Source organism: Monopterus albus, unplaced genomic scaffold (genome assembly GCF_001952655.1).
Source record: "Monopterus albus unplaced genomic scaffold, M_albus_1.0 scaffold84.1, whole genome shotgun sequence".
Taxonomy (NCBI): Eukaryota; Metazoa; Chordata; class Actinopteri; order Synbranchiformes; family Synbranchidae; genus Monopterus; species Monopterus albus.
Window position 1 is genome coordinate 770,934 of NW_018127964.1, and position 26,052 is coordinate 796,985.

The 26,052-nt window shown below is 40.9% G+C and overlaps 2 protein-coding genes across 2 annotated transcripts in view; one reads left to right on the forward strand and one right to left on the reverse strand.

Annotated features, from left to right (window-relative positions):
• esrp1 (epithelial splicing regulatory protein 1) overlaps nt 1–6,137 on the forward strand; it is a 12,095-nt gene extending 5,958 nt beyond the window's left edge. The window contains exons 11-16 of the mRNA XM_020607226.1: nt 1–223; nt 319–567; nt 2,055–2,251; nt 3,291–3,432; nt 3,947–4,069; nt 6,057–6,137. Coding sequence (XP_020462882.1) covers nt 1–223; nt 319–567; nt 2,055–2,251; nt 3,291–3,432; nt 3,947–4,048 — 913 coding nt within the window. The 3' untranslated portion in view covers nt 4,049–4,069; nt 6,057–6,137. The remainder of the gene's footprint in view (nt 224–318; nt 568–2,054; nt 2,252–3,290; nt 3,433–3,946; nt 4,070–6,056) is intronic.
• Nucleotides 6,138–8,440: 2,303 nt separating this feature from the next.
• epb41l4b (erythrocyte membrane protein band 4.1 like 4B) overlaps nt 8,441–26,052 on the reverse strand; it is an 18,535-nt gene continuing 923 nt past the window's right edge. The window contains exons 2-23 of the mRNA XM_020607192.1: nt 23,459–23,563; nt 23,329–23,371; nt 22,744–22,822; nt 22,478–22,522; nt 20,689–20,741; nt 20,004–20,124; nt 19,176–19,263; nt 18,550–18,638; nt 17,671–17,740; nt 17,405–17,574; nt 16,218–16,327; nt 15,459–15,492; nt 15,162–15,195; nt 14,937–15,040; nt 12,912–13,051; nt 12,029–12,141; nt 11,881–11,994; nt 11,732–11,787; nt 11,487–11,639; nt 11,178–11,298; nt 10,895–11,028; nt 8,441–9,854 (exon numbers count right to left, since the gene is read on the reverse strand). Coding sequence (XP_020462848.1) covers nt 9,791–9,854; nt 10,895–11,028; nt 11,178–11,298; nt 11,487–11,639; nt 11,732–11,787; nt 11,881–11,994; nt 12,029–12,141; nt 12,912–13,051; nt 14,937–15,040; nt 15,162–15,195; nt 15,459–15,492; nt 16,218–16,327; nt 17,405–17,574; nt 17,671–17,740; nt 18,550–18,638; nt 19,176–19,263; nt 20,004–20,124; nt 20,689–20,741; nt 22,478–22,522; nt 22,744–22,822; nt 23,329–23,371; nt 23,459–23,527 — 2,004 coding nt within the window. The 5' untranslated portion in view covers nt 23,528–23,563 and the 3' untranslated portion in view covers nt 8,441–9,790. The remainder of the gene's footprint in view (nt 9,855–10,894; nt 11,029–11,177; nt 11,299–11,486; nt 11,640–11,731; nt 11,788–11,880; nt 11,995–12,028; nt 12,142–12,911; nt 13,052–14,936; nt 15,041–15,161; nt 15,196–15,458; nt 15,493–16,217; nt 16,328–17,404; nt 17,575–17,670; nt 17,741–18,549; nt 18,639–19,175; nt 19,264–20,003; nt 20,125–20,688; nt 20,742–22,477; nt 22,523–22,743; nt 22,823–23,328; nt 23,372–23,458; nt 23,564–26,052) is intronic.

Sequence of the window (26,052 nt, forward strand, 5' to 3'; positions counted from 1 at the left end):
GCTGAACCGATACTCAACCGCCCCTCTGATCCCTGCTGCCCCTGCCCCCTTGGTGTCAGTGCTGCCTGCAGTCTCTCTCCTGCCCCCTCCTGGTGGTGTGAGGGACTGCCTGAGGCTGAGGGGGCTGCCTTACACCGCAAGCATAGAGGACATCCTCACCTTCCTGGGCGAGTTTACACACGATATCAGACCACATGGTGTGCACATGGTCCTCAACCAGCAGGTACTTGCAACCACTGCACTGACACACCCATAGACTCATGCTTTCTGATTCAAATTTGCAGGTGCTGCAAAGTCTGTACTGTCTTCTCTCTCCAGGGTCGTCCGTCGGGTGACTGCTTCATCCAGATGACCTCAGCAGAGAGATCACTTCAGGCCTCACAGCGGCTAAACAAGCTCGTGATGACCAGCCAGCGTGGGGCGAACAGGCGCTATGTGGAGGAGGTGTTTCCCTGCAGTGCCGATGAGATGGGCCTAGTGCTGATGGGAGGCCCGCTTTCACACATGCATACACACACACATAACCGGAGCAGGAGTGGGACAGGGCTCAGCCCGCCGCCATGTAAGTCCAGACGTAAGTGCTGTTGGGAGCTGGGGGTGCTTCGGGACTGCAGGGTAGGTGGACTCCTGCCGTGGGGGCAGGGCTTCTGGGTTTTCTCCAATCTAGTACTGTGGGAGGATGGAGACATCTGGTCTAACTAGAAGGATTCCGAACTGTGTGTGAGAGTGTGGTGCCTCTTTTGTAATTTAGTGTAATTAAATTACCCATTTGCATGCACTGAGAAACCTCACGTTTCAAATGTTTATACTACACTTTCAATTTTCACCTGTGTTCACACATTCTGATTGAGTCTTGTTGTGCACCTTTTCATTGGCATGTTTGTTACTCATTCTTAATTTTACTCCCTTGCCAGTAATTCATAGAGATCTGAAAGACTTGGATAAGTGTAAGCAAGACAGCTTCAGTACCAACTACCATACAATATGGCAAAATGGCTTACAACTCTCCAGTCTTGTCAGATTGGTAGTGGTGGTTATGGGATTTAGCCTCAATAATCCAACACACTTGAAGTCGTGTGCATCTCCTGTGCTTGTTCAATCAGGAGCTGTGGGAAAGGTGGGCAGGGCTGAACGCTGGTGCATAGACATGAGCTTTGTTCTCTGTGTCTGTAGTCCTTCACCGTTAATGTGCACTCCTAGTCTTCAAAGAAAAGTACAATTAAAAATGGCCTAATATTGATAAGAAGTACAGATGTTTACATGAGTGAAAAGGATACAGCACAGGGATTCAAGGCTTGTATGTGCATATTAGTGAAGTCATGTTAAGACAAGATGAAAATTTGATTATTGTTGAGCATAAATACATGTTAGGCAGCATGTGCCTGTTCCATATAACCCCATACTGAGCCCGTAACTTGGAACATACTGGGGGAGGAGGAAAATGTTCAGGTGTGAAGATCAAACACTTTTGAGCATTTACAGTATATAAATTGGATCTTGCCTCATATAACTGGTTGCTCTGCAGAACAGACCCATTACCACTTCTTAGATCCCAATAATGTCTGAGAGCAATGTTGCTCTTATATTGGAAATCCTGCATACACAAATGGCTCCATACATTTATCAGCTGGACTTCTGCAGTCTTACAAGAAAGTAGAACTATAGTAGATGCTACAGAGATTCATAATTGCAAACTTTATTGATTTACTTGATCTTTAAGCTTGTTACATTGTGAAAGTTAGCTAATAAGTGAGTTTCACAGACGACGACGTATCAAAATACTAAAAATGAAAAAACATGTTGGCATTCACAGGTGAAAACCACTTGCCTGGCTACAGGCCTGACAAATATTCACAGTCCGGTGCAACGTTTCCTGCACAAAGAAGATTTCACTCTTTAACAAGTACACACATACAGTAAATACATGTGTGAGGTGCTGAGTAATGGTAATGGTGGTCATTGTTTGTAAATTTGCATGAGCACCTTGTTCTGAAACAAACAATGACCAGACTTCATCATCATGACTCTTTTGGCTTGGTTTTAAGTTTATGACTCTCCCCCTGATCTCTCCTGTCCAGGTGCCATCCTACTCTTCCCCCCCGGCACCACCGGTCCTGTCCACAGAGGCAGCTGCTGCCCTCTACCCTCCTGTTGGTCAGGTGTTGCTAGCCCCTCGCCATCTGCCTCCAGGACATGCCTACTATCCCGGCACAGGTCAGCTATACATGAACTACGCAGCCTACTACCCCAGGTAAGCGGTGATAGTTACAGATGAGCCTCAAAAACATCACCAACCCTCACATTATTTGTGATAGTTTATGGTGGTATTTCTAATATTATTGCTCATTGTCATATTAGCATGACAAATTTATTGGTTAGTAGTTCTCAACCATGAATTAAAGATAAGCTACATTTTTCAAGCTCAGTGACTTTTTTGTTATTGAAAATGATATAATTCTGCTTTATTAAAACTGCAGAAATGGACTAAATGGAATAAATATCCGTAATAATTTTAAAATTGTTGGATTCACTGTACATGGTGAAAACACTTTCCTACATAAAATCATAGGACCAAAAATAAACAGATTTAAGATTAGACTTCCTTGTCCTAAGATGAGCCAGTCAGTCAAATAGCAAATAAGAAGCTAAACCGGTATTGTTTACATGTTTGATTTTCTGAGCCTTCTGTTTACACAGGTATTATTTTGGTCACATGAAGAACATGAAAGCCCTGAAACACTTTGGGACAGGTTTTACACTCACTGGAACTGATGGCATCTTATGTACTGTACAGTAGTACTGTACTGTAATACATAACAGTGCTTTTGAAAATGAACTTTTACTGGTGCCTTATAAATTTTGTTAAATATTCCCAAACTCAACAAATGCAAAATAACACAAAAACATCTAAAGCAGTTAGGATTTTAATCCTTTTTTCTTTTTTTGGTTTGCATTGTTTATTCTGTTGGGAGTCACTAAAAACTGACTCGAGTTTAAAATGGAAAAGTACAAACAGTTTGTCTTTGGTTAATGTATCTGTCCAAGGAGAAAGACTGGGACAAGGGTAGTTAATAACTGAACAATGGGTTATTAGACAGCTTGGTAAACATCAATGACTTCTGTTTCTCCCTTTTCAGTACTCTGTGACTGAGAAAGCAGATCATTTATAGACACCCAAAATTATTTTGTGATTCGATTGCTGAGAAACATATGGCTTTGAAAGGTGTTTATGTTGTTTTGTAGATATTTGTGGCATAACAGTCTGTCTGTACTTTCTTTTATTTCTCCAGTCCACCTGGCTCACCTACAACCATAGGTTTCTTCCCATCCCACTCTTCCCTTTCCACCCCAGGGGGGTTGGTGCGCATGCCAGGTTTGACCTACAACAGTAATGAAGTTAAAGACCTCATTAATGCAGTGCAGGGATACCAGGTAAGATACACCTCTCTACAAAACATATTGCAGTATGTGCTTGGTAACTGGATATTAATCCAGTTCTATGTAAACCTTCTGTGTCTTCATAATTCACATAGCCCTCTGTAGAACCAAGTGTTGTATTCACATCTTTTTCTATTAAGGATGTATGTTGTCAGACATTCACTGTATTTGCCTGGAGGCTATCCAACTAGTTTATCCTGTCTGCTCTCCCAGTTCTGTCACACATGGACTGCTACTTGCTTAGACTTGAATTGGAGGAACTCAAGCCATATTTTTAACTAAAAGACAGTGGAGAATCTCAGGAATATGATAAATAACTGGATTTAGAGTTTATACAAAATGAGACACAAGTTGGGGCCGATACTTTATTATTTTGTTCTCATAAACAAGCTCGTCTTTCACTACCATGCTGGATTTCCCAGGTCCATGTGGTCTCTTGGTTAGTGCCTGTGGTTACTTGTATCTCAGCCCCTTGTCTCTGTCATTCCTCCCCTCCCTCAAACCACAGTACGCCCCAGAGGAAGTTCTCATGCACGCCCATGGGCCTGTGCATGCTCATAACCCAGCCAGGACGTTGCTTACGCAGCCCAAAGAATGGGTGTGTATTTAAGGTGTCTGAGGCAGGTGGCAGGTAAGGATTGGCTGAGGGTTCAGTGATTTAGTTAGATCAGTGGTTGTAGCTGTGGCGTGGGTCTTGACTGGTCACCGCAGGTTACAGGGCTCAACACAACAGTGATATTTTCTGTTGAAACTGAACTTTTCACTAACCACATACAGCAGCTACAATGAACATATCTTTTATTGATTAGGTGGTTTGAGGAATTTTCTTGGAGTTTTGTCAATGCTTGGGTTTTGTTTTGAATCATTCTGAGGAGGTGGGGTCCTCTGTAGAAATGGAAATCTGCCTTATCTAATGCTGAATACTCTATTTATTTCTTTCTGAAGTAGTCTCTTATGGGATATAGCAATAGCCAAGAAGGCTCTTTGACTGTTCACTAAACCCCGACCCATACATTGATTATGCAATTTTAGCTTAGCAACTGCATTTAGGCACGACAGGCCTGTCAAGCTTTAGATTTCTCCGAATGCCAAAACAGTGTGAATAAGAGCTGTACTTAGTAATGGACTGTGGTCCCACCTCATGAGAGGGCTAAAAATAAAAACACAACAGTAAAAGTGTAAATACACATTGTGTTTATCTGCTCTTACATAAGTTGGAATCATTAGCATGTCTAACTATGCAACACACAACACGGATGTATTATGAAACCTGGATAGTGGATTACAAGGTCACTCCCATTCTTTGCACTGAAAGTTGCTCACTTGGTGCACATGCTGTTGCTTCTGCATTGCACTCCCACTCGGCCCATGAGCTTTATACAATCATACAAATAAAACTTCTTTTTAAAAATCTATTAAAGTTTTACAAGTATAAAACCTCCATAGATTAAAAATTCTTATTTCAAACAGTGATAATTGACTTGGTTTGCAGTTTGAGGTGTCTTGTCAGTTTTACAGATGTTTCTTTTATCATTGTGATCTATAGTGAAAATGTTTGTTAGGCAGCCATTTTTTCCCGGTGGCTACTTGTGGTACTGCAATGTCAAATCTTAGCTGCATTACTAATGTTACAAGCAGTAGGATGCTATGCTTCAGGCATAGCATTCATTCAGTGGTTTTTTTGTTTTGTTTGTTTGTTTTTACATTCCTGTTAGCTGTACCAGCATGCTGATATTTAAATGTGCAGACTTCAAGCACTGATTAACAGTGATTGGCTACACCCAAAAAAGGTCAGAGCAACATGGGCTCAAAGTTCAACAACTGTGAACTTTTGGCGCACCCCTTTTCCTTCCTGCATACTGTTGACGTTTGCGCAGAGAATGTGCAGTGCAACACATACAAAACAATGACGAGGTGTGCTCAAAGCTGGTTTTCGGCAATGAAGTGAACACACCTTTACTTTCGAAAGGGATTATTATTAGCTCACTCTGTTATTATGTTGGGTTACAGGTTATGTTAGAAAAATACCTGTTCAGGACTGGAACAAAGCCAAGGCCTAGTAGCCAGAACATTAACAGCTCCTAGGTTTGGAGAAGATAAGCCTGCTGTGACTCCCACCAAATGTGTGCTAGCTAGCACCACATTTGACAAACTCATAATTGTTTTGCTTTTTTAAACCCCTTTCTCTTTTAACTAACTCATAGAGCTTTAGTGTTAGCAATAGTTTATGTGTGCTCGCTATAGCCCAAAATTCAACAATTCTTGAAATAAGAGAACTGCTTTTGTTTATTATTTTGAAACTGAAGAAAAGTGGTTTGAAAAATGTTTAAAAAGATTCAGTGCAAGAATGGAAAGCTTGACAAGTATACACTGATGAATACAGCAATGAGATGGGGCTCAGTGAACAGTTCATTGGTGGTGCTATAGTGTTAAAATAAGTGGGTAATAACAGGTGTAGCTTTCATGTGGTTGAGATGATAATGGCTAAAATCTGGTGCTGGTGCTAGGGCTCTTTTTAAAAAAAACTTTTTTCTTTTGTACTGGAATAATAGTCTTCTGTCTCTCTCTCGCTTTTGTCCCCCTTCCTTAACACCAAACTCTCACTCATCTCTCCCCAGCAGAGTCCTGTGGAGTCCATTTCTCTCCTGAGCAGCAGTCTGATTGGTCAGTCCAGTGGAGGAGATGCTCCTCTCATGTCCCTCCCTGCTCTCATGACCAAGCCAGCGGGGCAGTACCTGGATCTGACCCTGCTGTAGCTTCACACATATACAAAGGTCATGTGACAGTGCCTTGTAATGTGTCATTAGGTTTTTAATGATAGTCTCTTAGATGTGTTATTTATATCGTTAAGAACAGAAAATAATGTATTTTATATCAAAATCATTGTGGCCTTAGCCAAAAAAAAAAACGATTGGCAGTTTTGTCTTATATTGCACAGTGTGTATTTTAAAAGCTTTATAGAGATTTTTAACATGTTATATTATAATCACTATGACATATTTGCTAGTTGAACCTAGAGCAGAATGATGAGCTCATTTTTTCCTTAAGCTTTTCTGTGAAGAATGAAAGTGTGTGTGTGCGACTATGAATGAGATGAGAATGAGTATTATGCATGGCTGTCAATACATTGTAACACAATCTGTTTATGCATTTTATGTGTTTATATACATTTGATACAGTACACAGTGATTGTATTGAAAGCTTTAGTGTGTGAAGAATTTAGTAGTAAAACTTTAAGATGTTTACATAATGCCAAATATCAATGCACTGCTAATCAATAAGACTGCTAATGAATATCATAGCAGTACCTTTGAATGATGGCATGTTACGCTGAGTTTGTCCAATAGTCCGATCCTAGCATCAGACTTCACTTACAAAAATGTGACAGCTCACACTTTATTAGCCCACCCCTTTATGTACCCTGTATGGGTCCTCTTCCATGTTGTGTAATGCCAATGTTGCTTTGCCTTTTGTTTCGGATTCCCATTTGAACAGACGGCAGCCCCAGTTCTCGGTAACCTAACCACAGGTTTGCATTCTTTGGGCAGACTTGTCACAAGCTCTCAGCTTACGGAATGAATCTCAGCAGCCAGAGGTGGTTTCTGACAGATTGTCTTGTATATTTTATCAGTCCATTACACTTTTCTTGTTTTCTTTCCATCATCTGTGCTGATATTGGGGAATATGATTGAACAGACAGGTCATTCTGCAGACAAATGTTCACCATATTTCTTTTGTATGTGCTCACTTATAGATTTTTAGGAAGGTTGAGAAGGAAAGGAAATGAAGGACCCCTCTGACATATATCTTGTTCATTAATGTAATGCCATCTCTGCCCAGGAGAGCTGCTGGCTGGGCCCCATGTTACTGTACACACATCCTACAGTAGGACATTAAAGTCCTGCTCAGGATGTCCTGCTGCGGCTATGCTGAAAATGCAATAAACATAACGAGAAGTCTGCCAGTGTTCAGCTGTTTGATTTCCCTGTTTGCCTACTGTGAATTTGATATTGCAGTGTACGTACTGTGCTGCCTGTACTGTGAGAGGGTTTGTGAAGCATTAGAGCACAAACACACAGGTGGAGCTGTGGTGATGACAGAATGTGGCTGGAGGCAAAACTGTGGGAACTCCCGCACACTGTCCTCAATGATTACCTCTGTTTCCCACATACACACAGATGCTGTGGCAAAGAAGCTATTGTCACTCAGATACACTGAGCACATTTTTTCACAGGGTGGAAAGGTGAATAATAGAGAGTGCAGAAAGGGGAAGAGAGAAGGAAGGCAGACAAAACCATGGCAGACCCCCTTAGGGCAGATTTGACATTGTGAAATACAATCCTTTGTACCCCACCCAACTTGATCCCTTTTAAAAAAAACACTCACTCACAAAAAACTACTGTCTAAACCAGCCTAACACCATTAGCATCTGTGCAACCAAGCCTAAAATATCCTTTTTGATCTTACAGTAATTGTTATCACTTTAATGGCAGAGTTGTGGGGGAAATACACATCTAGTGTGGAAAAAAACTTATTATATATAGTTATGAAAGAATAGTTATTACTTCCTAAATTGTTTCTTTGTATGTAAAGCACAAACCCTGGGATGGCCATGTAAAATTATGTTTAGTTTAAAATTACAATTAGTCCATAACTTAGAGAGCAGCTCAAACACTTGTTAAACAGGACACGCCATTTGTTATGTTGACATAATTCTGACAGTTACTACTAAAATGTGCAATTTGAGCAGTATGTTGTTGTCCTATTAACATTTTAAGCTTGAAAGCAAAGTTGAAATGTGCAATTAGGGGTGATATTGAAGCCATTTTTCAGTTAAGTCAAGGATAAGTAAATAAAAAAGTCAAACATATGGTTCAGCCTCCCCTCTCAACTCCAGCCATTTCCATAGTGTATTGTTACATACAAACATTTAAGGCAGGATGTGATTATGCTTTGAAAGTTTTATTTTTAAAATTTTCCCCACATATGTATATCTGCCAAAGTCTACTTCATTTCCAGCACATGAAGATGAATTATATAGAGTTAAATGGTTCACTGAAGGACAGAACAGGAGTTACAGGCTGACTCACTGTACTGTAGCTCATAGGTGTGTAGAGGCAGATAAATCAGTAATATTCTTTATAGCAACATTCCCTCACAGGGCGGGTGAGGCCTGCATACACACTTAAACGGGCACTCAGGGCGAGGCCGATCCACATTCCCATGTCAGTGCAGAGACCAAAGAGGTTGCTATAAAGCTGTCAAACCAATGATGCAGTCTTTATTAATATCCAGCTGAGGGCAGGAACAATTAAACTGACACATACATAAGAGTGGCAGATTATATGCTACCTCAGATGTGGCTGTGACAAAAACAGGCTTAAAGTTGTGGAGCAGTAGGTTTATGCTTATTAATACCTAACTTCCCAGAGGGTGACTTCTGAGAGCAGTTTTGCGTTTGATCTGTGTTGAAAAGAGTACTCTAAAGTGTACGCAAATAAATAACTAAACAAAATCTATGTTTTTTTAAATTTTCTTTTAAAAAGCAAAGTGATCCACAATCCGTTGCTTGTGGTAGCCTCTACACAGGCTCAGTATGTTCAGCTGCTACATGCGCAGTGAGTACAGATCTGCCTCCTTCTAGTGGACAGATTGAGACTGCAGCTGCACAAGCTCACAATCCTCTCAAAACATCTCCTACACTGAGTCAAGATTCACTTTCACTTCACTCTGTTCAAGAAGTTTCCTAATTCTAAAGTGCTGTGGCAACTCAAAATGGATTCTGGACATTATAGTAAACACAATAACAAAGAAAGCATTTACAATACCTGCTCGGTTACAATATCCACATGTTAATTACAATGTCTTTATTTTCTGAACAAACTGATTTGAAAGTGAAGTGACTTTCATTTCAACAATGCTTTTCTGAAGTGCTGAGCATGATGCTTGAACAGTCACTGTCTCAGACACAGTATTGGTATCAGCATGGACACAATGATGATGAAACCACACAAAATCTAAACATAACCCCAACACAACTCAGATGAATATTTAATCTTGTAACATATTTATCATGCAAACAGCACCAGTCACATCTGTAGCTTGTTTGTGTTGTATCCATCTTTTTCTATCTCTTTTATAGGTTATACAATTTCATTTGGATGAATATAAAGAGCCATCCTTCTAAAATAACAATTAAGCAAATATAACAATTGCCTTTATGCAAATATATACTTAGAACTGCTGAATGTATTGTGCAAATTTACAAATGCTGATTTAAACAAATAACTTCAAGTTAAAGCCTGTTATGTTTTGTCTGGCAATGATGTCACAGGTGTCACAGGTCAAGGTATCAGAGCTCTGTCATCAGGAGCGTTCTTAGTATCTTCTCTCTGTCCACCCTCATTTCCTCTCCACTACAGACACAAACAAAATTCATGTTATAACAAGTTAAAGATTGAATTTCCTTTATCTAACCAGATAAAAGTCACACTCGAGAATGAAATGCACAGAAAGAACAGGTTGAGATAGCAGTGTAAAACCAGTTGTACAACAATAACTATGATACAGACAATATAAAGAGGTCAGACAATGCTGCATTAAAAAGGCAGAGAGCAGTAACTACAGAAACAGGGAAGGAAAAAAACTGGGCTTGGAGTTTGAAGGTTTTTACAAGATAAGTAAGCCCTAAAACTCTACTTGTATAGGTTACCAATCATTGTGACATACTTTACAAACGATCTTATAAAAACACTTAGATACTGCACTTAATTTATGGAAAATCTACAGGAAATACAAACAAAATGCCTTCCTTTTTATTCTGTTTTTTTCCCTTTTGAGCTCATTTAATAATTTGATTTTTAATTAAAAATATTTGCTATTAAATGTGTGATTTAAAGGTAACTTATCCCCATCAAATCATGAACCTGTAAATGGCCCCATGAGGCAAGGATGCAGAAACAGATGTTACAGCTACTTAATCGAGGCTAGCTGGCTTTTAGCAGTGACTGTTTTTTGTTTTTTCTCCATTATGACCAGATTTTGATTGTCTTATTTATCACAAATCTAATTACTAAGATGCTTGAGCAGCAAAAGTGACAAAGTACAGAAAAATGGCTGATTATTATTTATGACATTATTAGTTTATTTATACTGATGCATCAATGTGTAAACACTATTTTGCTGTTGTACCTGTTTATGCCAAAAAGGTCAGGAACCACTGGTTTAGGTTAAATTTTTAATGATACCATATATAATAAACAGATCATTTGTTTTTATGTGCAATCCTGATCTGAAAAGTAGCTAAAGCTGTAAAAGAAATGTGAAATGAAATGAAGTATAAAGTAGCATCAAATGGAAATATGCAAATCAAATAAAAGTACCCCAAAGCTGTACTTAAGTACATTAGATCACTACACAAACATGTCTCAGAGAGCAGAATAGAGGTGTGTATTACCTGTTATTATGGGCAGCAAGGTAAGGGACCATGTGAGGAATGGAGCTACGATAATAAGAAGGGGAGAGGTGAGGGGAAGGTGAAGGAGAAGGACAGCATGGACTACCCAGCTCCAATATTGGCATATTATCCACCTGGAATACACATCAATGTATAGACACACAGATAGTCCTCAGTTTACTTCCAGATCATGCTGACAGACTCAATGAATCCCTCATAAATGGACGGTAGTGCCCTGCAGAAACATACACTCATTGCATGCATGGGTGAAAGTGTGTGTTACCTGTGGGTATATAGATGGCTGTATCTGTTTGTCCAGTGAGCTACTAGAGCCCAACCTTCCTGTACTCTGAGAGGAAATGGCTGCAAGTGCTTCTGGGAGATTATCTTCATCCTCATGGTTACTGATGAGCAATAAATATAGAGAGACTGAATAAGTCACATGACCTGCAGATTGTTATGAACAAAGTGTCATTGTCAAAGAGCAGAGAAAACACTGCTGTGGTTTCAAGTACTCTGTGGAGTATTCATCTCAGGAGTGCTGGCTGGGAGCTCTGCCCTTAAACAGTAATCAAAGGTGATGCGTACTCACAAGCTGAATTGTCTGACCAGTCGTTTTCTGCGGTTGGTGCTTGGGTTGACTTTGGGTTGCAGCCTTTCTGGCGTTGGGTTGCGATCTTGCCGGTAAGGCGTCTTGTCTGCAGTCAGACTGGATGCAGCTGAGTCTTGGGAGGAGCTCTGATACCTGGAGACCAGAGTCATCACTTGGAGAGTAAGTCACTGATACACATACGCAGAAGCACATGTAAGCATCTGAAGACTGGGCAAAGTACTAGCCTGTCACTGATGGTCTCATTTGAGTTTTTCCCTCGAGGTGTTGTGGGCGCTTCCATCTTCATGCCGGAGGAGAAAAGGGCGCAAATAATGCTGTTTAGTTATACTACTAATAACACAAGGTTTAAGTGGAAGTCAGTGCTGGCACTAACCCTGAAAGCTGCCTCCATTTGGGCCTTGAGGATGTTGCACTTGAGGTGGTCAGGGAGCACCACTGGAGAGGCAGGAGGGTGCAGAGACTTTTCAGACAGCTGCTTCTCTTCTCCCTGTCAGGGTAACAAGCAGAAATGTAGGACAACTAGTGTTGACGTGCAGCGAGGGCCAGGGAGGAGAATCACTGTCTGACTCCAGAGCCTTGAGCAGACACTGAGAGATGTCCAACTTTTCCGCTGGGCTGGGAGGAGCTCGACATTCTAATACACACAATGTTTAATGAGAAAAAGCACTATAGGCTACATATGTTATTGTATAGACATGCAGTTTTATGTACATCTTTGGTTCTTGAGTGCAACCACATGGGGTTCATGTGGAAGGAATGGTGTAATTAGTATCTAAAGGTTTGATGGTATTCATTTATGTTTCACATCGGTGCTGGTACATTTTTTGTAGATGCTTTTAAACACAGACAAAACCATGCAAAGTTGTAAAAGAAAGTGAAAAAACTAAAGCACAGTGAAAACAGCAATTCTCCAAAATCATTGAACCCTAGTGATATTTGGTCATATCTGCCACAGACACATCTGCTGCCACCGCTGTACAGCTGATATGTTATGTTTTTGGTGCTCAACGCGTTAAAGCAAGTAACCTCTGAAAAACTCAGCAGCAACATTTATGTATGTGATACACAGAGCTCACTTTTTTGTCTTGATGAAAACTGGATTATCATATGTATTGTACAGTATAAATACTGTGTTTATCAATGACATAAGACTGAAACATTCCTCCTTTGTAAATTGAGCACTAAAGGCTCCTGTCTGTGGATTTTGTCCCCCATCACTTAAAGTACATTATAAAGAGAATCTTACAGAGTATGACCAGGAGGAATAATAACAGGAAGTAAAACCTGTTTTGATATTAAAACAGGTTGATGCTGACCAGTATACAGCACTGAACAGAAAAGAGCATCAGTGTACAGTCCAGACACATCACAGATTAGCAGACGGGCAGCGCTGACAGTACTCACTGTTCTTTATGTGTGCGTGGCAAAGCGTGTCCTGGCTGTGTGTGTGCCGACGGTGATGGCGGTGGGTTTTGCCAGAATGTGAAGTCTCATTCTCCTCAACGCTGACTTGATGGTGTGATGCAGGACCGCTCAGAGGGAAACTGATGACGGCACATGCAATCAAAACACATTCCCCTCTTTACAACACACCAAGCTGTGACTTTGTGACTCAAGGTTTTAAAGCACATTCAACAAACATCTCACTGCTGATGCTGGAAAAGAGCACATGACTGTATGACTGAGCTCAAGTTACAAAACAGTGAATTTTGTTTGCAATTATAAGCACTTTATTTCTTTTAGAAACAATATGGCAACATCTCTAAAGGCATCGTGTGATTTGAGCAAACTGCGATGATTTAACAACTCCACAACATTAATGTCAAGTTTATTCGAAAGACAAGAGGATTCATGTTTCTATTTCACACTGAAATACATACTACACATAAAGCAGCATAATCCCTAAACCAGCATACTATGAGTGCTTAACTGGAGCCCTGCCACCTGTTAAGATCATGATCATTCAGTACTCACATCACTTTATCTTACTTGAATTAAAGTGATTTAGATATATTAGCTGTCACAAGATTTCAAAGACATAAAGACAAATGTAATCTTCCATGTAGATTTGAGATCTGGTAGTAAACATATTGAGATTAAAACACAAACCATGATTATGGGCACAGGTATGACAGTGTTCACAAGCAAACCAAGGCACAAAGCTATTAAACGGGCACAGGTATGACAGTGTTCAAAAGCAAACCAAGGCACAAAGCTATTAAACATGGTCCTAGCCTCATTTTATTTGAGATTTAGTGTTAACTTCTACTTTATATCAGGACTTTTTTTTAAAGAACTATGACACTGTATACCTACTGTATATGTAAATAGACAGAGAAGAGAGTTTGTGTTTGTTTGAAGAATGTAAAAAAGGTTTATATCAATTTTATCACATCTGTTATTATTGTTGTATTTCAACTTGGGGACTATCGTGCTCTAACATTTGGAACTGTTCCCATATTTGTGGGCACTGGACAATGTAAACAGGAAGCATACTGTTATATATTCTTGAGTCAGACAGTTTGCTGTGGACTACAAGTAGTGATTTCTGAGTGAATATGTGGGTGTTAGATAATGATATCCTGGAAAGCGTCACTCTGAATCTAAAAGCCACATGCATCACATCTGCGTGTTCAGATTTGACCCTGAGAAAGAGTACAAGTTTTGATGTAAACTGCATCAATCTGTGGGGCCAAGGGGTTTTTTTTAACCCGCTGTTCCACATTGATAAAATTACCAAAATTTACTTGACAATGTCTTCAGAACACCAGCATGCGCCTGTCTCTTTCACCTCACAGAGCATTTCTGTCCCATTTCTCGAGTCTGAAAACCTCTGGTGCTTAGTCCTTGTTCTAAGAAGATGGACACTGCAGCACATGAGGGGATGTGACAAATGGATGAAGACACCAGTAATAAACATGTTGGCGAGATCTTTTTCTGTCGAGTCCAGCAACAGAGCGCCTCTCCTTGGGCCATGAGTCTGTGTGTATTTGAGTGTTAAGAATCTGGGTTTGAAACAGGCTGAACAGAGATCAAACTGCAGTCATGACCTTATCCCTGTAAACCAGACTGATGGATCCTGGGAAGGTGCCGCTGGTTGTCGGGGTGGGAGGATGACTGGATGTGGGACTCGTGGGCTTGACAGAAGGCCTGAACATGACAGGGTGAATGAAGATCACACACACCCACACATATATATACACAGAGGTAGACAAGACACAGAGACAGACAAGCAGACAACATGGGATGTGTGAGTGACATGCAGTGTGATGGAAAACGGGTAGCATGAGATAAGTGACTTTGGCTAGATATAGAAAACTTGCCCTCCAGACTCTTAAGAGAATCATCCTCACACTATCTAATAATCACATCCTCCAGGATTTCTAAACCCTGCTCTCTGTGTCCTCCATGTGTGATCAGCCATCTTACCTGTGCGGTGGCGTGTGTCCAGAGGGCTGCAGGTACACTGGGGGTGTGAGAGCAGGGCGGGGTGGGAGCCACGGCTCGTGGCCAATAGGAATATTATGCTGGTACTGAAGGGTTAGAAGAGCAGAGGGATTAAAGAGATGCTGAAATTAGATGTTGCCACAAGGGTGAAGCCAGATCAGTGGCTGCTGTGTGTGTATGAAAGTGGGTTATCTAAGGAGCACTCACTGGAAGTAGGCTGGGATCAGCGTTAGCAAGAGAGCTGGAAGAGAATGACAACAGTCATTGATAGCAAGTTAAAATACTAACTGAATACATTTCTTTGTGTCTGTATGGTGTGCGTTATCCTCAAAGTAGTGCACAGTTTACTGGTCTGGTTTACAAAGGGCTATTTAGTGTTACTGTTAAGAAAACCCAGGCTGTATGTGAATTCAGGTCAAGGTTAGGGAATAAGGAATGAACCTATTAACTAGAATGTCCTCACACGTACAGTAATGTGTGTGTATTTTTGAGCGTTTCTTTTACCTGATGTATGGAGGCTTGGCAGGAGAAATAGCAGCTGATAGACAGAGACATGATGTCAGTAAGAGATGGAAGTACAGAACATAAAACTGTAAGTTTGTCACTTTAACTGTAACTTTTCACAGGAGTTATCTAGTGTACGTCTTTATTTTAGATCAAACTCTTTGCTAGTGCCCAGCTATTATTATTTCTGTATTCTAGGGCTGAATTAATGTTCTAAATCCAATATATAGCAAGTGTTTGGATATCAACAGTGACAATATAAAAAATAAATAATTAACACGGTCTGTACTCTGCAATTAATCCTTCATATGGGATAGATTCTGGTGACATAGAGGCTCGTAGGCCTGTGAAGCTGCTGTAGCTCACAGAAGGGGGGAACAATGGAGGAGTGAAGAGTACAGCAGGTGTTTCTGACAAAGTGGAAAGGTGAAACTTCAGTCTAACAACCTGGAATGTGGACCACTTTCTTTAAAAGAAGCCAGTGCTCTTTTTAAGTTGTTTTGAACCTTCTCAATTACTCCTTTACTTCAGATATTTTTAAAGAAAATCATATGGAGGAGATAGTACTTTCACAGGCTGCAGCTGTCCTTCTCTAAATAAATAATACACTCAATAGTTATTTTGGAGCCAAATGTAAGTTTTCTAAAATCCAGTGAATTAAAACAGGATATGGCCTTTACAGTAACACGTGTGGGCACATAAATGACAAAAGAGGTGCTGTTAGTCATCAGGGTTTTGTATGTGTGGTAAAAGACTCACCCTTGCCCAATGACTGTGTGCGAGAGGGGTATCGCTTGCTCGGCCTTCTCTCAAACGCACTGGCTCTCCTCAGTCTGCCTCCATGAGTGGCCTGATACTCTGTTTTACCACTGAGACACAGAAAAGGGTGACAGGTATAAGCGTTATTACTGCACACTGACCACACTGTAGTCTGGCTTCAGTTATAGGGTAAAAACATTTGTTTTAAATTCACTGCAAGAGAGTTACATCTAAAAGAAAATCAGTTTAAACTGTGGTAATTGTTTAAAATCTTTTATCTGTTATATTTAAACTGTATATATTTAATCTTGTACAAAGGACTCTCCTGAAAAACACATTCTCAATGAGACTATCTGTATAAAAAAGGATTAAAATATTAATTGAACTGAAGGATCTATAAACATATACTCTTCAAAAAATCTTGTAGCTGTTATTTCACCAATATTTAAGGCTATGCACATAAACTCTCCACATAAATCCACCAAAACAAAAAAGCTCACTTGTTCCAGCAACAGATCCACATGCCCAGTATGGACATACAATATATGAAAATATGTCAACTGTAGATTTAAAAAATACCAATACAGTACACACACAATAAATCAGCATATGAAAATGCAGTAATTTCACAGTTTTCTATTTAACCAACTTGAATTTTTAAAGTTAGGATCCTCAGTTGTCCATTCATTTCTATCATGAAACTGAGACGTTGGCTAACAACAGCTGGCTCCAGATAGGTCACACTGTTTATTATATTGGATTACACTGCAGTGGACAGGGGTCCCTGTTTTTATGTCCACCGCCTGTAACCTCAGAGTGTATCCACTGACTCTGACATGCAGCAGCCTTCACGCTGCTTTACTTAGCTGCTCCAACAAGTGACAGGAAGTGCCCTTCAAGTGTGAGAATTTGCTTTGATGATCGCTAAAGTCAGAAGAAAATAAATAATATGAAGGCAACATCTCAGTCACCATAGGAACTGATGCATGTAACCATAGATACACTGTAACCATAGATACAAAGGCTCTGTTTTATGTGACGCACTATTCCCCCATATGCTGGTACTAGTGCTGGCCACAACTACCTGAGTGAGCCAACCTGTATTATTCTTTTCAGTGGAGTTTCAGCAGTCACCAATATGATGGTCAGTTAGAAACAGCAGCTGGGAGTCCGCCCCTGTGCTCTACCTGAATCTGAAGCGGGAGCCGAGTCGCGTGAAGTTGCTGCGGCTGGCCTTGCCTGTGGTTGGCTGACGTAGCCGGAAGAAGGCGTGGCTCTCCACAGCACACTTCCACAGGCTTTTGCAGCTCTTGGCGCTGGCCAGCTGGAAAACGAACGTATGCTCCTGCTCCTGACCCTGCACCGCCACAGAACAGCCAAATACAGTTAATAGCCTTACAGCTGAGTGTCTGCTTGTTTGCATGTAGGCACAGGTTTCTCACAAAATACAAACCTTCTCATCATCCTCCACCACAGCCAACATGAGCTGACTCTTTTTGAAGTCCAGGCGAGTAATTTTGGGCCTAGACACAGAGACACACAAAAAGACAAGAAGACCAAGGACCCTGTGTTAGTGGTTTAGGTTTGGTATTTGGTTTGGTTTGGTTTGTGATTCCCAAACATTTTTGAAACCAGGGCAACCATCAGAAATTCATCTATGCCCCCATCAGGCACACATGAATTAATAAAAGCCTATTCTCAGTCACCCAAAAGAAAAATTTTAAAAAAAGCAGTTTTAGGTTATGTTTATAGATAAATACTGAACTTGTTCATATTAGGGCTGCAACTAACAAGTATTACTATTATCATTTATCACCTGATTATGTTTTTGATACTGAATAAATCTACAAAATGTCAAAAAAAAAAAAAAATAGAATTACTACTTTGTGGTTGTATACCTCTGCCAACCAGTCAAATTCATGGGAACAGGACAGGCTGACCTTGACCTCTGACCACCAAAATCTAATCAGTTCATCCTTGAGTTGCCAAATTTGAAGAAATTCCCTCAAGGCATTCCCGAGATGCCACGTTCACAAGAATGGGCCAGACATACGGACGGATAACCCAAAAACATGATGCTTCCAGCTGCGGCTATCGTCAGTGTGGAAGAATAAAAATCATTTTCCCAAGGTCCAAGGTCAAATTTCTTATTTTGTTCAACCAACACTTCCCATGCAAAAATATTCTGTTTCCAATGATATTAAACAAAAAATAAGCAGTTATCTTTGTCATTTGAGAAAATTAATTTCAAATTGCCTGATCCTAAGTTGCCCCATGATGTCACAGCACCCACTCTGGGAACCAGTGCATTTCATATGTTTGATGTTCTTACCAAAAGAAGAGGCCGATTTTATTGGAGCCTTCAAATACCAAGATCCCAGTAGGAGTGAGACCTAGAGCGTATTCTCCTCCATCTCTGCCCTGAAGAAACCACACACACACACACACACATTCCTTTAGTTTGCAACAATACACATTTTTGCCAAAAAACTTAGCACAAGGCATCTGGACGTAGTAAATAGGGGCTGTGGACTCAGACACAATTTGTCATCCAACTCTGTTTTGAAATCTCTACCCAAACATTTCCACCCCAATTCACACCAGGACAATAGGCGACAGTCCACATGTGAGGGTTCAAAGACAGGTAACGACTCTCGCCAGTATCAGACCCTATCGACTCGCTTTTTAGAGGACATTGTTGGCCATTGAAGGACTGAAACCCCGCCCAGTGGGATAAATACCTCCTGCTCACCACCAGTCAGACAGAACTTATGAAGCCTCTTGGATGAGAGGCGAAATGTCCTCTACCTAAAACGACATCCAGATGCCTTCTTCTAAGTTTTTTCTGCATACTGCGACCTGGATGACTGAGAATTTGCATGGACAAATACACATTCTTGATGTACTGTAATGTCACATATTAAGTGCTATTTGAGATAGTAAAACAAATTCACACACCTTGACAAAGTGCATATCTACTCCGTAAAGCTCAAGCCACTTGCACTTGTTGAGAAAAGAAATCTCTGCTTGAGATGGGCTCTGTCTCCTGACAAATAAAAAAAAAAAAAAAAAAAAGATACCATGTTTAGTTTTTACAACCAAAACATCTCTGCTTCCGTCACCTCTGATCTGAAAGTCAGTGTGGCAGCTCGGTCTGGAAAGGGAAAACTATCAATAACAACACCTGCTGCGTGCTGCATGACCTCTGCTGGTAATTGGTGTTAGCTCTAAGAGAAATACCTGGTGAGTAACTATCTGGTTGTGTCTCTAACTGAGTCCTAGTGTTATGTGTGGCTTTGTAAATGTGTAGCTCAGTCGGCTCGGTGAAGCACGGCACAAGGAATCTAATCTGAGATGGGAGCAATCAGACTGTGGCTGGGTTGAATACTGCCTGGAATCAATATAGACCCTCCAGGGATTAATCTTTTAGTCCCTCACACAGACCAGTGAGAGTGAGGCCGAAGTGGAGGAAGAGAGAAAGGAAACGGTAAAATTTAGATGCCATCATCAGTGGAAATGCTGGTGCCGAAAGGCAGCATCAGAATGACTTCCGTTCCTACTCAGTGCTCAGCTTTTTGCTCCAGTTGTTTCTCCTAGTGAGGAGAGAGACCTGCTGTCAATTCAAGTGGAAGCCCTCCAATAAGTCGTGTTGACACAGCAGCAAGCAGCTGGTGCAGATGTACTGTATGTGATTATGTCCTGTGTTTCAGGTGGCGAAATGTTCCATTTTTGTAACAATTAAATCTTAAGGCCTGACACTAACTTTACAATAACTGTTATTCTCACCTAAGTTCTAGCCACCTGCTGAAGATGTCAGCCTCCATGGCCTCGCTCTGTTTGGGAGTGAAACGGAACTCAGACACCAGTACAGGAGAGTGCTCCAAAGGATCACAGTCTCCCAGCTCACCTGGATGAAGATACACACAAAATTCATAAATGCAGAGCACGCCGCTGACTTTATCAAGTCTACAACATGTGTAATGTCCTTTTTTTAAGATGACATAACACACTCTTCCTCTTACAAATGGTTAAGAAATAAAACACCCCCTTTCTCAGTTCAACACACTGCTGCTAGAGTTTTACATGACCTGCTATGACCTATGACCAGTAGTTTATGCCGGCTCAGTTCATGGTTAGCAGCTTCCGGGGGTGAATGTGTGTAACTGTGTGAATGTGATCAGGGTGTTCCTGCAAAAGAAAGCACCTACCCTGTCTAAATAAAGGTTTTTAAAAAAGTCTGAAGGCTGATTTTTCTAAATGAAATGAAAGGCAACAAATAGCTTCCTGAAGGGTAAAACTAAACCAAATTAAAGGCTTTGAAAAACAGGTACCAGTAGTATGATTTATAAGTAGTTACTGGCCTAATCATGCAAAACTATTAGTGTGGTCCTTTGAGAGGCGGTATTCTTGAAAAGTGTCTCAATATAAATGTAAATATCAATGAATATGTGAGTATGTGAAGTCTACTTACTTTGTAGACAATATGCTGCCAGCTCTACTGAGACATCATACGGACATTTCAATCTGAAGTGAGAAAGAGACACTGATTAATGAGCTGTTTTCAGCACGAGTGCTTCACCAAATCAAGCCCACTGTACTATTCATGGTGTGATGCCAACATGTAATCATGTTTCAGACAAGCAAAGTGTTTGAACGCCTTGCACTGTGTGAGCATGTCAAGGAGGAGAGGAGCAGCCCCCTTCCTAAAATAAGCAGCCCTCTTCATTCTTGATCATGAGCTTTATAATAGAGCTGGGCTCTGGGGATCCATGGCCCAGATAGAGCCAGGAGGAGGGAGAGGGGGAAACACACTGAGCATGTGTTTGAGCACGCATGTCTGTGTTTGTGTGTACGATGCTGGCAAATGTGCAATGCTTGCACAGGTGAGGGTGTGTGTATCAGGTTTAGTGAGATCTGGAGGTCTTGCACAAATGAGGAGGAATTACCAGAGAGTGACTTGTGAGGGCTTGTTTTGTCCTGATGTAAATGTATTCACTCATACTTTATCAGGCAGTCAGAGCATCTTCAGCTTCCTTTACACTCTGGTAGTGAGGTCAAATATCCCTTCACAGTACCTAGAGTGTTTCGGAATTTAACACTACCTATTACCACTTGTAATAGTAGTTTTTAATAGTTGAAATAATTAATAATGGTAAATCTGCATTTGCCTCTCTTCTGTTTTCCTTTTAGCCAGGAAAGAGATATGGCTCTGTGGATTGGGTAAATGGACATTCATGGTTTCCAGAGAAGGAGTCATACTAATGTTGGCGATCCCCTTTCCTCTAGCGCCACCATGGGGTTTTGTGTGAAATAGCTCAACTACTGCTAGATGAACTGCCTTGAATCTATGTAGACATTCATATCCCACTATGGAGTGATCTTTGAACTGTTCATCTAGCACCAGCACACAATAATTTGGTTTAGCAACAAAGTATGCTAAGCTAATGCCATGATCCCCACCAGCCTCAGTTGTCCTTTGTGCTAATCAGCAAAAGTTAGCATGCAAAACTTACTAGCTAGCATTTAGCTCAGTGCATGGTTGCATCAAAGTACAGCTTTATGAGCCTACACCCCTTATTTGCAATGACTAGTTAACTTTAGTTCTGGAGTAGGGCCACACCTCTAATCACCTGTCAAACTGGTTAACCAATCCTCTTCTGTTTGCTACAGTTTTCTCTACCCACCCTCCTGTCACCTTTACTTCATGCATTTACCATCCTGCCACATCCCTCCCTCTCCCCAGCATTATACACACCATCATACCTCTTATACCACAAGCATACCTCTTCCCCATACTGATCAGCTCTCCCTCCTCCAGCTACTAAGTCTCATACTAAACTCAGCTGAAACTGCTGAGGCAGGTCCTCCATAATGAGTCTTCTCCTACCTCTGTCCCTGACCAGCCTTACTCAATGACCTCCTCCTCCTACTTCATCCCCTTTCTCATATCAATTAATCTTTAGTGTTTAAACCCTTAGTCACATACTGCTGGTGTGGTCCTTCCTGAATGAAATTCCTTTTTGTAGCCTCGGGTTTCTCTGTGTACAGGCCATATCTCCTGCAGATTCCTTTTTACATATATGTGTAGATGTGTTTGTATATAAATGCCTGTAAATAAGCATATTTCTCAAAATAATACACAATATATGCAAAAATACAAAACTGTGGTAGAGTGAATGTATTTATACACTACCATTCAAAAGTCTGTTTCCCATTCAGTTCAGTGGAAAAGTGTGTTCATACGTGCTCAAGAAACTTACTTGCCCGACAGAATATCTTGGCGAAGCTGCAACACAAACAGATACCTGTGTGGGTAAAAACATAAATCATTTTAAGTGTCACAAGCTTTTCCTCATCTCTGACACGTAATTTGTTTTAACAAATCTCAGTCCGTTTGGCCTTGATTTGAATCTGCCCTCAGCAGCAAAGTAATTAGCCTCACGTCCCCCTTTGTATGTCGACACTGAGCTCCAGAGAAAACCGTGTGCATTCATGTGTGTGTCTAATTTGCCTGTGAGATTTTTACCTTGTAAATTCCTCACGCAGGTTATTTGGCTCTGAAGAGTAAAATTTCACTCTAAAAAACAGTCTGTAAGGAGGCCCGTCTAGAGGAAAGGAAGACAGAAGGTAATGTGAGAATAAAGACTGTGTGAGAGGCAGAAAGACAGGAAGAGAAAGCGTGGATAGAGATGAAGCAGTAATTAATCACATTTATTTAATCAAATCTTAGAATTTACTCTGTTTCTTCCACTCTATTCAGCTCATCTAGTCCATCTATCATGGTCAGACAGGGCAAAAATCTTTAATTGCGCACATTTCTATTTAACCTACATTAACATTTCTTTCCTGTTTGACTTCGGCATCAGACTTTCCTTTAAACTACAGCTCAGTGAATAAAGGACCAGTGAGCAAGTAGAACATCCTCCATCCTTCCACTCCTCTTTTGTACCATTCATCCCCATTATATAATGGAGAGAAAACAAGAATATGACTCCTAATGCACATGCTAAGCACCATGTCAACATCTGATAATGCACCACCTGCTCCCCACTTACCTGCATCCACATGCACAAGTAGGCCTAATTAGACAAGCAGTCTGAATTGAACTCACCTCTGATCTGTTTCTTTATTAGCTTGCTCATATCCAGCCAGTGCTAAAAGAGAGAAAATAATAACAAGGTGAGAAGGAGTTATATCAACTTGTACTCTACTGTGTTAGAAGCAAGAGCCCTGTTACTCACTGAGACTTGATCTGTGTCCATGAACTGCAATCCAAAGTAGTCTGTCTCGACCAGATCAATGTGATACATGATCTGGTCAAAAAGGTCCTGGCCTTTGGATTTGCTCTATAATGCAAGAAGGAAAGATAAGTTATTTCCAACTGAGCCTCAAGTGTGTGTTTATTTTTATCTCTTGTGCTGCACTAACAGGATCTTCTCTTGATAAACAGTCTTTAAAACTCAATTAGGAGTTTCATCATTCGGATGGCTCTCAAATTTCCCAGTGAGGCAAAAAGCAAATCAAATATGGACTAGTTGTCCATAACAGGAGAAAAATTACTTACAATGTATGTGAAAATGTCTGCTTGTGTGCACACGGGCATCTGGATCAAAAAAGAGAAGGACAAGCCCCTGAGGTAAAGGTCCTTATTCAGGCCTTTGTCATTAAGACACACGCGCAAGAACATGAGCCACCGCACAGCTTTCAGCACTGTGTGCCAACAGTTTATGAGCAGATGTGCTTCATCACCTCAGCCCAGTTCTGACCCACATAACACACAGTGGGTGTGTAGAAAGATGTACTTTGGATCCTGATAACCAGTCTAAACTTCCTGATGAGTGTATGTGTGTGTGAGGAAATCAGAGGTGGGGACAGAAAAAAAAACACCAAAATGCTCTTGCTCAATCTGTTGTGTGCAGTTTAGGAAGGCTGACTGAAATCATAGCCTCTATCACATGGGCGCACATACAGTACACGAGCAGCAATGGCCTCCCACAGTCACACACAGTAAAGTGAATATTTTACTGTGCCTGAGCTACCTTTTGTTTTGACTGCATTCAGCCTGAAGTGAAAGCCTAATAAGCTTTTAACAGGTGGGTTTCCGCTCTGTTCAGTGCATCTGTATCAATGCCTGTGGGAAAACAAGAGGACATGAACAAACTTGTTCCAACACACCTGTGACTAAGCCACCAGCTATGTGTCATTTTGTTGCTGGAGCCATAATACCTTGTCAAAAGCTGCGGCTTTGTGTTATTGCTGTAATCTCCCTGTAGGACAAGAGAAAGACGCTTTACCCTGATAACTGACTACACACCAGCTGAGCGTCTCGGAGATGATGCATGCGTGCAACAGCTTTGGTGACACACGCAACCTTCAAAATGAAAACATCTTATGAGAAGCCACTTACGCACACGTGCCCACACACTCACTCGCTCATCATCCCACCTACCCCTCGCACACTTGTAGCACTCATCTTTGACACAGAGTCCCCACAGTAGTAAATCAGATCAGGGAGTCAGGGAATAGAGAGATAAAGGGAGATGGATGGAGCACAGGAGGAAAAGGGAGAAGAAGAGGGAGGATGAGGAGGCAGAGCGTGAAAGAGTAAGTCAATGAGCAAGGGAGCATGTCACAGAGGGAGTGTGAAAGTAGATTAGGAGGAAGGATGGCGCAAGGAGGGGAGTCAGAGGGAGAGCGGAGATTGCTTGAAGAAGATCAGATACAGGTAAATAGACTAAGAGAGAGCGAGAGAGAGAGAGAAAAGAAGAAGAAAGTGAAATGAAGATACTGTATGAGACAAAACAGGAGGGGCCAGCCTGAGGTCTATCTGAGTTGGAGTTTCCAGCACTCAGACTGGGGAAGTAGTGTGATGAATTGGCTGATCAAATCACCATGTGAGCTGCACCTCTCACTGTACAAAAGAGACACACTTTCATTCTCACACTCACTATTTAGGTCACTGTGTTACTACGGGCTGTGAAATTTGGGTAAATGGTAACTTATCTGTGCAAAGTTCAGACGTGTTTTAGATGCATGCTGGTTTCCCAACACCTAACTTCATGCATGCAACTGATGTGTAGTTTAATTCTTTCAAACTATCAAATGTCAAACACTTAGTGATGAATTCACAAAGTGATGTTCATGTTTAACCAACAGTCCAACTATCTCATTTGGAAAAAAGTTTTTAAAAAATTGCATTTTAGTTGCTGAAACCAGTGTTGGCATCACAATTCTCTGACAATCCACCAGTGACGTGCGGTCAGGGGAGGCAGGTGAGGCAGAGCCTCCCCTGTCAATCTTGACAAGGAAAAAAAAGTTGACCATAAAATATAATAAATGTTAATATTTGTCGGCTGGTGTGTGTTGTAGGCCCTTTTGCCGTTCGAATCCGATGTTGAATTAATTTTTTTTCAATAAAGAATAGCAGAATTTCCATATGTCCCGTTCAAATACATGGAGGAGATGTGCGATGAGGCAGCACTTTGCTGTGCCTCTCGGTGGATCGTGTAATCCTCACAAACTGTATGCGATGCAAATAGTGTGTCGCTGTCCCTCTATATATCGCAAATAAAATGCTTTCAAACACTCTGATTATATGCTCTGCCTTGCCATAATCTGGATAATGTATAAAATGTAGTTCTGTAACGTGTTTAGGCTCGCAGATTAACCATAAAACCCAGTAAAAAAGTTACTCTGTGAGGCAAACGCCTGCCTCAAGGCAGAGGGCGCTAGTGAGCTCACAGATTCTTGCACTACCTACAATCTTCTTCATGCTTGTTTATATTTCCTTTACAACCGGCCTTATCAAAATGGAAGATTACATTTCCAAGATGAG